This window comes from Strix uralensis, chromosome 21 (genome assembly GCF_047716275.1).
Source record: "Strix uralensis isolate ZFMK-TIS-50842 chromosome 21, bStrUra1, whole genome shotgun sequence".
NCBI classification, from domain to species: domain Eukaryota; kingdom Metazoa; phylum Chordata; class Aves; order Strigiformes; family Strigidae; genus Strix; species Strix uralensis.
This window is the reverse complement of record NC_133992.1, coordinates 9,564,624-9,580,781: the sequence shown is the minus strand read 5'-3', so window position 1 is coordinate 9,580,781 and position 16,158 is coordinate 9,564,624. Positions and strand designations below refer to the sequence as shown.

Here is a 16,158-nt window from a genome sequence, read left to right as displayed (position 1 = left end):
GAAGTAAAAAACAGAAGTCCCCACTGCAGTGACACGATGATTTATGGGTAATTATGATAAAACATTGCTTCCCACCTGCTGCTGTCGCACTGTGCAGCATGGCAAGGCAGAGGGGAAAGTGGAGCAAAAAGGGAAAGCAGAGAGGTGGCTGTCAGACGAGCTCAGACTCAGCCCTCAGCAGCACCAGGCGGCTGCAGGGCCGCATCCTGCCCCACCACCCACTGCGGCACTGGGCAGAGCCTGTGCATGGGCTGTCCCAGCCGTGTGAAACACAACTTTCCTCTGGAGAGAAGGGGACAGGTCGCACAGTGCTGGCAGAAGCAGGGGTTGTTGAGTATTACAGAGCCTGAGTGCGCCTGACAGCCCTTGCAATGATAATTCCTGTTACTGCTGCAAGCTGAGACATCGCTGAGTGTTTCCAGCCACGCCGGGGGTGAAGGTCCTGGGCACCGCTGCTGCCACAGCCCTCCCCCAAGCCCCGCCGGAGGATGGGACGTGATGCTCTTGGCAGAGGGACCCCAGGCTTGCAGTGCCCAGTGACACAAGGATCAGCCTGGTGCGACTCACTGCTGCGGCAGCGGTCTGTCCTGCTCAGGTCACCCATGAGAAAATAAAAATATCTGGAAATTGTCAGTCTGGTGGAGCGCCTGGCTGGCAGGAAAGCCAGAGCAGTGAATTTGCAGTTCCTGTGCAAGGTGTTAAGAGAGAGGGGATACATTTGGCTTGCACTGTATTAGCTTTTGCTGGAGACTCTGTAGCTTAATTTACAGGTGGTGGTGAACTGTCAGGAGGCATCTCCAGCTCACTTGCTCTTTCTTATAGAAAATCATGGAGAGCTTTTGTTTTTTTCCCAGAGCTCTGGGTCAGATCAGTTCTAGTCTTTTGATTGAGACATTAATAAAAAACCCAAGTCAAACCAGGCCCAGCTGGGGAGAAGATGCTGGACAAAAAGCAGCTGAACAATGAAAACAGCTCTAGTTTGCCTTGTATGCTGCAAAAGCCTCACTCTACCTATGCTTTACATATTCTCTTCATGCTAAGGCACATTGCTCTCCCCTTCTCATTACAGCCTCCCACTTTGTCTTGCTGTTCCTCTCCTTCCAGTAGAGCTTTAGTCACACTAAGGAAGCCCAATACTTTGTATAAATCACCCATTCACAGTTTGTCTTCTAGGTTGTCTGCCCAAACTCACCTAGCCCAAAGGGAAGAAATGCCCAGGATCTGCTCTCTAAATTTCATCACAGCCAACACCTCTTTTTTTAGCTGATTTTATTTTTACCAGTCTCATGTAAACATGGTATTTAAGGAACCTGGGGGAGCATTGCTTCGACAGATAATAATAGAGCAGGGTGCATCCCAACCAAAGCTGTTGTGTCTTGCAGAGAACAAACGGGGTGTGAGCACGGCGTGTCCCCGCACGGCGCAGATTGGGCTGGGAGTGGTACGTGGCAGAGCTGCACCCCCGGGCCCCTTCCCCACCCGCTCCGAGGAGCAGCAGGAGCGCGTCCGTCACCATCAGCACAGCCCCAAGTTCAAGCCTGACTGGAGGGAGCTGCCTTCTGGAAAAGCTTTGCACCGTGCGAGCGATGGGTGCAGGGAGCTGCGCTCCCCGCGGCCTCCTGCCCCACAGGTAACCTCTCAGTGGAGTCTCAGGTGGCTACTACATGGCTGAGCTTACCCTGAAGCCTTTTTTCTCTGCCCCACTGCTGACTCTTACAAACCATGTAGGGATGTGCTGTTTTAAGGGCAGTCACTGCTCCACCAGCTGAAGCAAGCCAAGGGGCTCCGAGAAACAAGACAGGGAGCCAACAGATGCACAGCTAGCACGAGGACCTGTGCCCCTTCCTCCAGAACAGGACTAAAAAATAAACCAAAGAATAATTCCCATTTTACAGGCAGAAAGTGAGTCATGTAGCAGTCCATGTTTTACCTTTGGAAACAGCCGGGAAGCAAATGTACACATCCTTGTGCTTGGCTCAGCTCAGGTAACTGGATGGGAAAAACTCTTCAGGCTTCACCTTCTTTCTTAATACAGAGAAGTGCATAAATCCCAGCCTAGTTAAGCCCCTGCCTGTTAGGAAAAAAACCACAGGCAGAGCAAAGCAGACACTGGTACCCCTTTCCCTGCCCAGGCTGCCTCAACTGTTTTTAAAGGCTGTTGGAAACACAGTTGGGCTCAGCTGCACTCGGTTAAGTCTCAGTCCCCCAAGTTGTACCGGGGGTGGGTGCTGCTCTGCTCCCCCCAGGGCTGATGCGGCTGCTGAGCTCGGTCCTGCTGCTCTCCCTGCTGCATCCAGAGGTTTGAGCTGCTGACCCTGACCTTGTACTGTTTCAATAATCTACTGCTTTCTGTTGTGGATCTTCCAAAAATTACCCTCTGTATTTCACCTGGCAGAGTCACTGCATTGTAGCTCTAGCACTGAATCACAGACTTTCTATTATATGAAAAGAGATTAAAAATATACCACGGCTTTTGTATCTGGCAGTGCCAGAAACAGTCAAATCCTTTCTCAGATCTTTGCTTTTTCCTAATAGCAGATCAAAGCTCCTCTCAGCAATGAGACTCTGAGGCATTTGCTAGAAGCATTTGCTGCAACCAGCAATGATCCAGTGCAAATCACAACTGGCAAGTCAGCAGGGATGAGGTTGGTGTCACCTTGAAGCATCATCAGAATCTAAGTTAAATCTTTCTAGCCTAGTCTAAGTAAATAAAGCTATCTTCCCTCTAATTTCTTCCTGCAGCTGTGGTACCTCTGCATTTCTGAGGTCCATTTGGGTGAAGATTTAGACATAATACCCCAATATTTCCCCAAACTACTGTTACAGCTAATTATATACTTAGACTAAAGAACTTTGGTTCCTTATCTGAATATCTCAATCTGAGATCTACCACTAATTGCACCCAGGGAACGAAGGGGAGAAGCTGAGGGGACACACAACTTGGTGTGGTCATTGCAAAACTCTGTGGATAGAGGTGGGTTTGTGTACACGTGTGTGTTTGTACTGTACGTACCTGCGATGTTGCAAATATGGACACGTTTTCAAGGTGCAGGCATCTTCCTGAACCTGCAAACCAGCAGCACCAACTGAATGATCTTTGCAAGAAGCCCCTGAGAACTAGAGCGATGCAAACCCAGCAGCAGTGGCTGGTGGTGGCAGGCAGATGCGTGCAATTTCTTGCAATTTCCAGAGGAGCCATCATCTTCTTGCACATTCCTAGAGTGAAACCCGCAGGAGGAAAGGAGGAGAGGATGAGCCAAGCATCTCCCACGTTGCTTCCCCCAGCACGTCCATGCAGCAGTGCCCTGGGGCTGCGACGTGAGTTTGGGTGTTGAGGAGCTCACCAAGAAGCTGGAGAAATAGCTTGTTTCCTGAACTCGTCTCGGGGTGTGAAGATCAGCCAGAGCAAAGCTGCGGTGCCAAGCAAAGACCCTTCAGGTGCCGTTGCTGCTGGGGTGGAGATGGTGGAGAGCTGGTGGCCACCGGATCTTCTCGTCTAGAACCCAGTCGCTGTTATCCCCAGGTTGGATTTTTGCACTGTTGGGTCAAATAGAGTTTCTCACTGAGAAAAAAAAAGATTCCAGGCCTGGAAATTCTCTCTCTGATGGGTTTGGTTTATTATTTTACAGTATATATTACCTTTAAGCACTTTCACCACTCCTCCGATGAACTCTTCAGGCTCCAGTGAGCAGAGGGGTCGTGGGGAAATCACGCTGCAATCAACTTGAAGAAGACATTCACATCACGTTGGTTTAGGTGGAAACAGTAAACTTGATTTATTGAAAAAAATCTATTACATTTATTCCTTTATTACACAGGTTTAAAATATTTAAAAATAGCTCTTATGGGCATTACACTTAAATTTTATGACATGTTTATTGGACTTTGAAGAAATGTACAATATGTCATTTGACACTATATTTTAAAAAGGGCCTTATGTACTAAAATTTTTTTCCATAGGTTTTATTTTTCTTATCAACATTTGTTCAAGTCATATATATTAAGGGAGGAGGGAAATAAAATTACACAAAAAGAATGTCTGCAAATACAAGTAGTAATTTTATTGCAATATACCGTAGCTAAGTGGTCTGGGGAAATCGGAACAGTTTGGAGCTCAGTACAATTACAACACTGTGGAATTCAACAGAGGAATTTTTTTTTTTTTTCTTAAAGCAAAGAAATAAGAGGAAAAATAAAAGAAAAAAGCTCCCTTGATGAAAATTTATAACAGAATCACATGACCTAGACAGACGCACACGTGTGTACATACATCAATATATGGCTTTTCTGTTGCAGAGGAACGTGCAACCTTTTCTGACCTTCCCACTGTTCCTGAACAAGGCTCTTGCCAAGGTGACTGAAAAGCTGAATTCTCCTATATATTATTATATACTCCTTTTCACTGCTTTGCTGCCGGAGTCTGCAGTTTTTAGGGTAGCACCTTTTTTTTTTTTTTTCCCCCCTTGAGTGGAAAAAAAAAATTTGAGAGAACACAACAGAAGAAGGGAGATGGATGGACACGGCTCTCCCAAACCGAAAAGCACCGCGCGGCATCGCCGCTCCCTCCAGCATGGCTTCACCTCCCTTCCTCGCTGCTGCTGCTCTCTGCTTGGGAAGGAGGAGGGAAAAGACATCATATATAGGCTTTTCTTCACAGTAAATGTGATGTCTTTTCCTTTATGGTGAAAGACCCCCCTTGGCTCAAGCGTTGCTGTAATACTCCAGGCCAAATAATAATAAAAATAACATCCTGCAACATCTATTTTCCAGCTGAGAGGTCTAAACAAGGAAAACGGCCAGGGAGAAAACAAACAAACAAACAGAAAAAGAAAATGGTGTCAGCAGGTTGCGAGCTGAAAACGCTGCATGGAAATAAAAAAAAAAAAAAAAAAAAAGCCATCCTGGCAGAGCCACCGTGGGAAGACCAAGAAAACTGCAGACTCCCGGGAGCGCTCGGCGGGCAGGCACCCCCACGGCTTCAGCATCACGTCAGGACATCCAACAAATACATAAATTAGCACCACAAACATTCAGCGACTGAGTACAATCTGGTATGGTTACCACCGTACAAAATGCATGAATATTCTTGGGGGGAAAAAAAAAAAAGGAAAAAAAGCTGTAAGCACATTTAATACTTTTTCTACATGGACTGTATAAACTACCGCAATACAATTAAGGAAAGGAGCGGGTCCTCTACATAACAAATATGAAAGTGGCATGCATTTATAAATCAAAGACTGTAGCAAAAGCCTGCAGTCTGTGTTGAAAGTGGCTAAAAAGCAAAGGCTGGTGGGAGATTGGCCAATGGCAGGGTATCACCAGTGTTGTATTAAAGTTATTCAAATAGATAGCACCACAGAGACATGTAAAAATAAAAAGCACCTTTTTTTTTTTCCTTTTCTTTTTTACACTTTATATTCAGAGAGGACAAATGGATTTCCCCTGCCACTGCAATCTGCCGCTGGGAATGGAGTTTTTTAATTATTATCATTATTTTAAAAGAATGCCAAAGGAAAAAAAAGAAGAATTAATTTAAAACATGTATGTTAAGATAAGCAAGTGTATAAAAAGGCAGAGACTCAAAGCAGATCCTGCTTTTAGATCAGGGTTTTGGAGAAATCTTGGTAAAAAGTGGTTTTAATTTCCTTATTTTGAAGCAAATCATTCCAAAAGACAGCTGTGGCTCGGAAGGCTCATTTGACACTCACTGGACCCTCATCCTGCAAAGACTCATGCCTGCGCATAATTCCAAGCCCCTCCAGATCCAGGCTTGGGGTTGGGAAGAGGCAGGAGCAGTGGGGACGTGAGCTGCCGTCTTCATTCCCAGGTGGATGCTCGGCTGGGATGGTGGGAAGGGTGGTAGTTTTAATACAGACAGGGTCACATGCATGTTTTGAAGCCAGAAACATTCAAACATTTAAAATAATATACAATACAAATATTTACTTACAAACATACAAAAATATAAGCACCTTTAATACACGGGAAAGAGATGCCCAGTGTGACTTTTAGCTATCAAATTCATGGGGTTAAATTTTGTAAAATGTAGAATTACATGATTCAATGGAGATATTAAAAATTCTGGAAATGGCCATGACGTCTACTTGCTAGAGCTGATCCAAACCTCATGGAAGTCAACAAAATGCCTCCGATGAACTTCAGCAGGGTTTGGACTGGAGCCAGGACTGCTGGGACTTCAACGTCAAGCCGAACACAGGAGTTTCAAGTTTTTTCCATTTTTTCCTTAGAAACAAACAAACAAACAATAATCTATAGTCAAGCGCTTGGTATTGCTTCATGGCAAGAAGAAGAAGAAGTCTTTGATGGCGGTGGGGTCTGCTGGGTGGCCGTGGAGCAGCAGCGGTGGGAGCAGCGGTGGCGTGGGGACAGGTCTCCAGGCCACGCGTGCGGCGGTCGGTCATGCGATTCTGCGTCTGTCGTGGGAACGGTCCTCTCGGTCGGCGGTTCGGTACGTGTGGGCGTGGTGGCACAGAGGAACTTGGGCAAAACGAGGAACAAAACAAAACGGAAAAAAATAACCCATCGCTGTCCAGTTTCAGAACGTGCATGTGACAAGGAATTCTTTTTTCTTTTTTCTTTTTTAATTAATTAAATGGCGCAATGAGGTTACGAGGTTGCTCATTTGGAGACTAGTTTTCAGGTGGCTCTTAGCCCATGAAGCAAGCTGGTCCCACCTCGAATCCAAATTTCTGTGATGCTTCTCCGAAGTCATTGAACATGATGTCGACTATAGGTACTTGCTCTACTTTGGGCGTGTTGATTTCCAGGATAGTCTTCTGATAGCCCTTCTTTGCCTGATGGGGAGAAGGAGGAGAGAAAGGAGCTCTGATGATGCCTCCAACCCAACAAGAGCAAGTTAGCATGAATGAGCGTTCACCAGTCAGCTGGGAATACGGTGACAATCTTGCCCAGGCATTTTCTGAGCTGAATTAGAGGCACACAGCACCCAAACACGTTTGCCCTGCAGCTTTAGCAGATCTGCTCTCAAGCAGGATGGTGACCACTGAGCAAACCCCTGGGAGATGACCGTCCTGAGCCCAGACTTTGGAGCAGAAGCTGCTGCCACGCAGATAAAAAGACACTAACTCTGCTGTCAGCACATCTCAGAGCTGGAACAGGAGCCTGGTAAAATTGTTGTGGCTGTGGTATAGTTGTTTTCCCTCCCTGAGGACACGCATGGGTTGTTGAGCAAATGTGAGCGATTTAATTTGAATATATTTGTTTGACTATTATCCGAGCTCTACCGAAAAGATCACATTTAAAGTTTGATGGAATTCACAAGGTGATGTTGTCTTTTTATCGTGCCTGGTAGCCATACAGTTATTTCCGAAATATAAATAATTATTAGAGGAGCAGAAGTGCACCCGAGGGCATACAAAGCTGCACAAACAAGTGAATTTATGGAGCAGCTTTTGGCTCTACCTCACCCTCTGATTTGTGCGTCTCAGAAGAACAGGCTATATCACAGCTACTGAGAAAGGGCTGTAAGATCAGGAAAAACACATTCAAATAATGGCCTGAACATTAGCCCTGGAGATCTGCCGGTGTCAGCTGCCACGGCCTCCATCACGGGTCCTACCAGCACCTCTGCGGCAACACCGCACCGGGCAGCCCAACCTCATTTTTCACATGGCAGGGCTCAATCTTAAATATCCTGCCTGTGATCCAGAAGGATGGATCTACCAGGGTAGCAGAGATGGTACAGGAGATGCAGAACCTCTTTCTGTAAAGCTGAAATAAGCTCCCTTGGCATATTTTACCTCCTTTTTACAGCCTACAGAACATCTCTTGCAGAGAGGAAGGACTGGGGCACGCTGATTTGGAAGCGATGCCCAAAGCTCTGAGCCAGGAGATGACATCTCTGTGCCCCACCACCGCCCCGGGGCTCGTGCAGCCTCTCCCGGTGCTCCCGCACCGCTGGTGCCTGTTGCTCCCGCTGCTTTAGTTCTTCTCACAGTCGTTTATTTGCAACGCTGAGCCTGGCTGCGCTAATGGCCGCCTGTGAGAAGCAACCAAGCAAATAAACTCAAAGGAGCTACAGTCCTCTTTCCATGCAAATATCCCTCGTTAGGGAGAGGAACGCAGGGCACCTGAGCCAAATCATTTAAACCAAAAAGGTTTTCAGCAGGCACATTTGCCTTAAAAATGTGCAATGTGTGATCTTGCAGCATCCCTGAGACTGAAAAAGGGAAAGGGAGGGAAGGCACTTTTTACCGAGGACACGTTGTGTTAACAGGAGATATGAAGTACTTGAGGATAAACTTCCCCATGTGGCTTCTGAGTGTTTCCAGAAGCGGGATGGATGCCCTTTCCCTCTCTGCGAGAGTGTTAAAAGAAGTGATTCTAACCTGATTTTTCTCATTGCTCCTACAGTAAAAAAACGTGTGTGTGCCAGAACTGAACCACCTTCATCGCAAATTATGTGGAGGGCTTTTTTCTGTCAAACATCTCAATCTTTCCGTCCCGTGGGCTTCAAGCACTGCAGTTGCAGAGGGTGAGAATTATGCACGCTTTTGCACCAGCAAGCTGGGCCTCAAAATAAATGCAAGCAGCACCCGCTTTGCCAAATTTTTAGCTCCTCAGGGCAGATTTTTCAGAGCTCAGTCCTGAATCAGCCACCCAACAGAAGGAGGTAGAAGCAAAGGAGGATGCTGAGCCCCTTTGGAAACTCTGGCCAAAGCGAATGTGAAGAGCAGCACAGGGAGAGGAGGGCTGCAGCATAACGCCTGCTTCTGCTCTCAGGGCAAGAAATCAGAGGGAACAGAGCTAGAGAGGAAGACGCTAAAGACTGCATTTGAAACGCGAGCAGAGATGCAAACCTCTGCCTCCTGCGTCCCGTAGCTTCATCTCATCTTGCCATAGAGTCAGGCCTTGCTTGGGTTTGTCCGTTCCCAAGGGCACAGGTGGCTCCCATGAGGGGCAGGGGCTCACAAGCACAAACCAAGCGCTGTGCTGGGGGCTCCTCTGGCAGCTCACGGGAACGCTGGGCTGGACCTGGGGGCACCCCCATGACCAGCACAGCCCAGAGCCCTCCTGGGGCTGCACGCAGCAGTGTGCTGCAAAAAACCCCCAACCAACTCAATGCCAAACCCTTAACGCTTTGCCTCTGAGATTTCCTGAAAGCACTTAAAGAATTATTATCAAAGCCTGAAAAACTCACACGGAACTGGGTATCATCGCTCGCCTCTCGTCATGTGAGTAAACCGAGGAAGAGCAAAGGCAAGGGGGGACATTTAAAAGCAACCAGTGGTTTTAGGCAGGTCCCTCTATGCAGAGCCAGCAACAAAGCAAATCAATCTGGTTCCTAGAGGGGCTGCAGCCTCCCCTCACCTTGAGTAGAATCATGTATTCCCAGCACAGGGAAGAGCAAACTTGATGCCTCCCATGCTGTGGACAACCCTTAAATCAACTACATCAGCAGGCACAGGAAATTTGGAGGCAATTTGCTCCGAGGTAGATGGTGCTGGACACCCAGGGGAGGGGGACAGACACCTCCAGCTCTATCTATCCCCTTTTGTAGGGACCGGCCGAGAGCAGTTCTGCCCACGTACCGCGCAGCCGTCGAGGGTGGCTCGGATGTAGGGGTTGTTGTCATAGGACATCTCCTCATCATTGGAGCCCAGGAAACGGATGGCCTTGTCGTAGCTGTCGGTGGTGGCGTCGTGCCAGGCTACGGACTGGTAGCAGTTGTAAGTGATGTTCTGGTGGGCTGAAGCGCTCAGGAGCCGGAGGAAAGTCATCTGCACCACTCCGATGGGGTTCCCGTCCGAATCCACGTAGGAGAGCTAGGAGAAGTGGAGAAGGGGAAACACTGGGCAGTGAGGGGCAATGCAACAGGTCTGGGGGGCTCTGAGGAGCACCAGTCTCACCCATCTTTATTAGCCCGTGTGTGGGGCTCGGTCTCACCACCCCGCTGCCACGCTACGGGCCCGGGGCTGCTCTGATCCTCCTGCGGCCAGGGATGGCTACCAAGGGCAGTTTGTTTCTCTTGATGGTTGCAAGCAAGGTAGGAGGAGAAAGGAAGGGGGATTTCAGTGCAGTGCTAAGCACATCTAGGGATATATGTCTCAAGTTTAAGCCAACACTGAGCATACTTCCTCAGCTTTTGCAGGAGAGAGAAAGCAGATTTCTGTAAGGGTTTGGGGCTTTATTTTTCTGTCCTATTTGACATGATTTTCTGACTGCTGTGAGTATTTTGTTCTGCACACACCAAGGTATTTCCCATTCATTTTTCCTGGCCACCAACACACTGGCTTTTAAGCAATCTTTGCACTTATCTGCAGCGATACTGTTCCTGCTGATAAGGACTCGGTGCTGCCCTGGTCGGCAAGGCTACGCTCAGCTAAAGGGAAAATGCATTTGCTGCCCTAAGGGCATGTCATGAAATGCAGGGCTGCACTGGCACAGGGATTTGCTCCATTCTGCACATCAGGCTTCTTTTCTCCCTTGGAGAACGGGATCTAGAAATACAGTTCTGCAAAATGCGATTTATGGAAACCCACTTCCAGCACCTACAGAATTTGGGACTTTCTGGGACTTCCTCTCACACCCCACCAAGGAAGCCAACGCACAGTAGCACGGTTAGTTTGCATGTATAAACTGACTGTACTTCAGGTGGCATCTCCAGCCATGGCCAAGTTACCAGAGCTGCTGTTCATTACTGTCCTCTATGGACAGTGGGTTTCTTTAGAAATGACCAGGAGAAAAATACAGGCAACACACAGAGTGCAGTGTTCTTCGAGGTACCATGAAACATCGGTGCAAGCTGCAAACAGTAGAAGAGATTCATAACCAGACAATAAAATCATGAGTAAAAAGATAATAAAAATAAATAAATATACCAACCGGTTGTCAGGATACTGTTGCTCTGTCCTCCTGAGAGTTAAATATGACTGACCATGAGAGTGCCACACATGCCAGAAGGAGAGCTACCAGAAAACCACCAGGACGTGGAAGGAAGGGGACACAAAATGCCGACGACTTGGCACACACCCAATGACACGTGGCATCACTGATCTGCAGGACCCACTTCTTTTATTTCTTATTTGTTCTTATTTCAAATCAGTGCTTGGTTTGGGAGCCTGACTGCACGTTACAGGGCCTCGGTTGCTGTTCTGCCTCCACAGATTGCACAAAGACCTGTCCCAGCTTTGCAACTGGAGCCCCTGGGAACTGGTTGTGTGCATAAGGCTTGCTCGCAGGAACACGGTTTTGCAAAAATCAATCCCTCTGTTTTCTCTGTGATAGTATTTCTCTGTGGCAGATGCCATACGGCTATGAAGGATAACAGGACAGGATGGGTGGCAGGCCTTGTTAGAGCTACTGGGAATTGTGTGTAACACACACAGAAGGAAAGCAGAGTCCAGAAGAAAACATCTGCGACCCTTTTACCTCTCTAAATGCAGTTTAGCTGCATCATGAGAAATGGTAAGAAATCAGCTCCAAGTACTCTGTGTCATTGATTAATGATGGTGTGGAAGCATCAAAACAACACAGTTTCTTTGTATTTCATATTTACTCCATTCTTACTTTGGATATCCCCAGAAGAAAGCAAGCATCTTTACAGCTGTGCACCTTGTGCAAGCACTGAGATTCATATATCAGCAGCCTGCACCCTCAGCAGGGCTGAGCAGCCAGGTGGAAATCTTCCCCTCGGCTTCAGGGGTCCCTGTGGGCTCAGGGCCCCCAAGAGACCATGCTCAGGCTGCATGGAAAGACACCAGGGACCTTCTCCATGGAGTAACAGGAGCAATCCTGCACCCGGAGGGGAAACTCAAACACATTCATCCCGCCCATCTACACACAGATTTCAACTCATCTTGGATCCAGGCAAATGTCTCCCCAGTTTACCTGTCTCATGGTTCCAAGTACTGTCCGGGGCAAAATGAGAGGTATTTAAAAAAAAAAAAAAAATCAAACTTTACTTTTATGGCTTATGTGTTTAACTGGTTTGTGGTTTGCTTAGGCTGATCTTCTACGTGCTGGTGGCTTTTTTCCAAACAGAAAATGCAGGACAGGTAAAAAAAAGCAAGAAAATGGCAACACAGAAAGATGGAAACAAAGGGCTCCAAGTAGTACTGAAATTCCTATTTTAAAAAAACAGGCCCTAAGCTCTAGGTTGGCAGTTCAGCCTCTAACACAGCTGATAAACAGAGTGGAAAGAAAAAATGCGGAGAAGATGGAGAAATGGAGGTACTCATAATATGAACTGATGAAGTGCTCTGTAATTAAGCTATGAGTAGTTGCCCTCCAAGGAGCTATGAGGCTGAAGCCTTGGCTTTGTGGCCTTATTCGATAATGCAGAAAAGCTGCAGAAGCCATGTCCTTCTTGTGGGCAGAATCACAGCAAAACGTGTTTAGTGGCGATGAAATGCGGCTTAGGAAAACAACGCCGTGATTCTCTTTGTTGTTTGCCTTTTAAGGTGGAAGTTTGGGGCACTGCAAGAAACCTCTGCCCTGGGGAGAGGATGACTGCACGAGGCAGCTCAGCGCGGTACGTCAGAGCATCTCCTGCTTTCAGGGACAGGTTGGTTTTATCCACTGGATATTTCCTTCTTCCCTAATTCTCCTGATTTGACTGAGCTCATTAACTGCATCCCCCTAATCCTACAAGAATTGATACACACGCAGGAGATTTCTCTTGCTTAAGGAGACCTGGCTTACACTGAGCCGTTGCTGCTCTGACATCCCTGACCAGGGCTCGGGCTTTGTGGGAGCAATCTATCCACAACATCAATGTCCTGTTACAGGACAAAATACCAGAGCTTTTTCTCTGTTTTACACGTTGCTGTCTTGCTTGCTTGCTGACATCAAACACTGTTTGACTATATGACAGTTCTCCTCCCTTGAAAAAAAATCCTTAATTGTGACTAAGTCAAATTCCTGTCCCCCAGGCTTGGCAAACACACATGGCTTGAAATCTTCCTTTAAACCAGTGACTTCCGCGAGTGGCAGGGGAGCCTCCAGTGTGGCTCATCTCCAGTGTGGGTGATGAAATTCGTATTTTGAGGAAAACCTGCCCCAGACCAGAGATGTGCAGACTCACCACCTCAGCCCAGGTACCAGCGAGCACGGGCTGCGACAGCACTGTGCCCAGCTCCGGGCTGAAGCATCACGTTAGTGGTCTCAGCTCTTGGGATAAGGCTACACATCTGGGGAACAGCAGCATGGGGACACCCAGTTTGCCCTTGCCTTAACAAGAACTGCTTAGGAGACAGCAACAGCCCCATTGCAGGACGCACCCCGCTGCAGTGCTCTGCGGAGACAGACCTGAACCAGCTCCAGCTCTGCAGGGTCCCTCCCCAGCACATCAGTGTGTCACCTTCTAATTCAGGGGGAAGCTGTTACCTGCTCCTAAGTTTCCAGCAGACTGGAAAAAAGCATCCCCACTGGGTTTTGTTTCTTTTTCAGTATTCCACCTTAAATGTTTTTACTGCGACTTGTGATAGTTATTAGTCCAGCATGCAGAGCGCAACAGGTCTGGCCATACCAAAGCAGATGACACGCTCCGAGGCTCGAGGGCCGAGGTTAGCCACTTACCAAAGACCCCCGCTTGTATTGACTATACCATGTGGAAGGCTGTTCTTTGGGCCAACGAGCCATTTTACTCTGTAAAATATGACACGGGTTAAAGAAAACAGAAAGCACCAAGATGCATCTTACCAGTTTACCGCGCTTGAATTCACTGAACCAGGAGCCTGGGTTTTCCTTTGGCCAAGAAGTAATTCTAGCCTAGTTTGTGGACGGCAAGGAGGAAAGAGAGAAAGAAGAAAAAAAAAAAAACCAAGTTACATTCAGTTCCAGAAGCAGAGTTTGCATGTCTTATTGAAACTGTCTAACTTCCTTTAAAATATTGTCTTAAGCTTTATACATGAGTAACAAGACCAGTCAGCAGAGCCCAAGGTGCCGGCAGCCCCTCAAGCAGACCGGGACGGCGCGGTGCTGCCCAGCACTGCCTTGGCACCAGCCTCCTTTGCTAAGGGCTAATGGTCTCTGCCTCTTAGATACTTTGGATGCAAAACCAGCAGTGCAGTCTACTGGCAGGAGAGATAAAAGGAAAGAGAGAGAGGAAGAAAGGAAATATCAATGGTAAAAGATGCATTGATCTTCACGGGAAGGCTGGGGTGGAAAAGCAATGCTGGTAACGGAGAAGGTTGCTGTCACTCTAACGCCAAATCCAGATGCTGTGGGGCTGGGAAAGGCAAAGAATGTGATTAAGGAAAAGCCTCTGCCTGCCTCCTGTGTTTGTGCAGCAGTAAGGTGAGGCACAGGCAGCACATCCTCCGCAGCCGGTGCTGGACCATCGCACGTGATGGACGCAGGGGGTGACCTTGACAAGAAATGAGCTGTCGGAGCATCCTTTATGGCAGCCCCGTCTAAGCAGCTGAATCACTTTGAGTCAGAGCACAAGGAAGGAGCGTGGCTGCTGTCTGCTCCCTTACCCTCCCACAAGCTCCCTCACTTCTGCTGTAAATCTCCTCAAAAACAACTGCCAAGATATATGCAGGTGTCTTGGGATTGTCCTTCCCTTTCCAGTACGTGAACCATAAAGCAAGTCAGTGTGTTTCTGCTGGGTTAAGGATGGACTGAACGGGGATATGGCTTAAACTCTGCTGTGGCTTATAATAAACCCACTCAGCCAATACTTAATGCTGGTGTGGTAGCTGTTTTCTTTCCTCTACATGGAAAAAGAGCAGGCTGAAGCTTTTTCTTATTTACGACAGTATTGCAGAAATGTAGCACAATTTGCATTTGAGGAGCATTGCAGCTCCACAGTGGACAAGACGGGGCCAAAGAGCCACTCGCAGAGTCAGTGCAGCAGGAGCCTGAGCAACTGTAAGATCATGGGCAGACTCCACTTTTTCAGCTGTCAACATTTTGAGGAGAGCCACAACAAATTAATGCAAAGGAGAAGACATTCATCTCCTATTTAAACAGCCCTAACAAAAACTCAAGGAAGATTTACGTTGCATGTTATTTGTCCTGTGCTGGCACATATTTCTGGGGGATGAAATTCAGCAAGCAAAGGGCTTTCACTGGAGTGAACAGCTTTGTCTGCACCTTTAACACAGCTGGAGCACAACTGTGACACTGAGAGAGCTCCCCCACGCTACTTTGCAAGACTTTCTGCTTGGCCAGTGCGAGAGCTGGTCCCCAGGCATCAGGGAGAGCAGCTCTGGAAAACAGAGTGCAGGGGTACAGGACAAAAATTATGAGTATGCTTGAGCTAAGCACATCATTACCCAAATAACTTCATCAACCTTGTGCATTGGTGGCAGGAAGAGCACTGAGGCTAGTTGCAATCATTTAGGATCATTTACCCACAAGAAACCCGGGGAGAATGACAGGAGATAAACATTTATCTGCTCTGCCTGAAGACAGAGTAAGGGTAGAGGGATCAGCGGTGCTTATGCATGCAGGCAGCAGAGCAGCAGCCCAGCTGCAGGAGGGAAGACAAGGAACGAGTTAAATGAAGCTCATGGGGAGCTGCAGTTCCTGCACCAACACACACTTCTGCCTTTGTAAAGCAAAGTAAAAAAAATTAAGGTTTTCGCATTTATTATGCCTGGGAAATCATCAAAGACTTGTCCCACATCACAGTTTAAATCTGACTTACTCAAAGAAATTCTCTTTGTAAACATATTCCTTATTATTTTAGAAGCCAACATTGAGTAACAAAGAAATGTTCTGGGTCTTTAATCCTTACTTGCTATTGTTCAGTTCTCCTGAAACTGACTGTCTATGAATATTCATATTAGGAAACAATCTCTTATCACCATGTAATAGGGGGAAAAAAAAAAAAAAAAAGTTGTGTGGACTTACTCCTTCAGATTTCTTATCAGGGAAGATGCAAGTCTCTCCACCAGCTGTGAAATTACAGTAAACTTTGAAAGAGTCCCTGGAACATCCTTGGTTAGGATCAACCCAGTATTCACCTGGATGCACGAGAGGGAAGAGAAGGGAAGAAAGAATCAGCACTGCGAAGGAAGGATGATGGGCACTTCAGCAACCATCTTACCAGGGACGTTTCCTCTCTGTCATAGGCTACTATTTATACGTATTTTTTGGAAAACTGGTTATGTTCCAATTCTACCTAATACTGTGGCACCTTACAGGAATAACTATTTTTCATCATAT

The 16,158-nt window shown here is 47.3% G+C and overlaps 1 protein-coding gene across 2 annotated transcripts in view; it reads right to left on the bottom strand.

Moving 5' to 3' along the window:
- Positions 1–3,751: 3,751 nt before the first annotated feature.
- The window catches only part of COL5A1 (collagen type V alpha 1 chain), a 160,448-nt gene continuing 148,041 nt past the window's right edge, over positions 3,752–16,158 (bottom strand). Inside the window, exons 63-66 of one of the 2 annotated variants that reach the window (XM_074891283.1) lie at positions 15,844–15,956; positions 13,684–13,752; positions 9,573–9,806; positions 3,752–6,815 (exon numbers count right to left, since the gene is read on the bottom strand). In XM_074891283.1, the coding sequence (XP_074747384.1) occupies positions 6,669–6,815; positions 9,573–9,806; positions 13,684–13,752; positions 15,844–15,956 (563 nt within the window). In that variant the 3' untranslated portion in view covers positions 3,752–6,668. Of the gene's footprint in view, positions 6,816–9,572; positions 9,807–13,560; positions 13,630–13,683; positions 13,753–15,843; positions 15,957–16,158 lie in introns of both variants that reach the window. The other variant, XM_074891284.1, reaches the window with a different exon arrangement.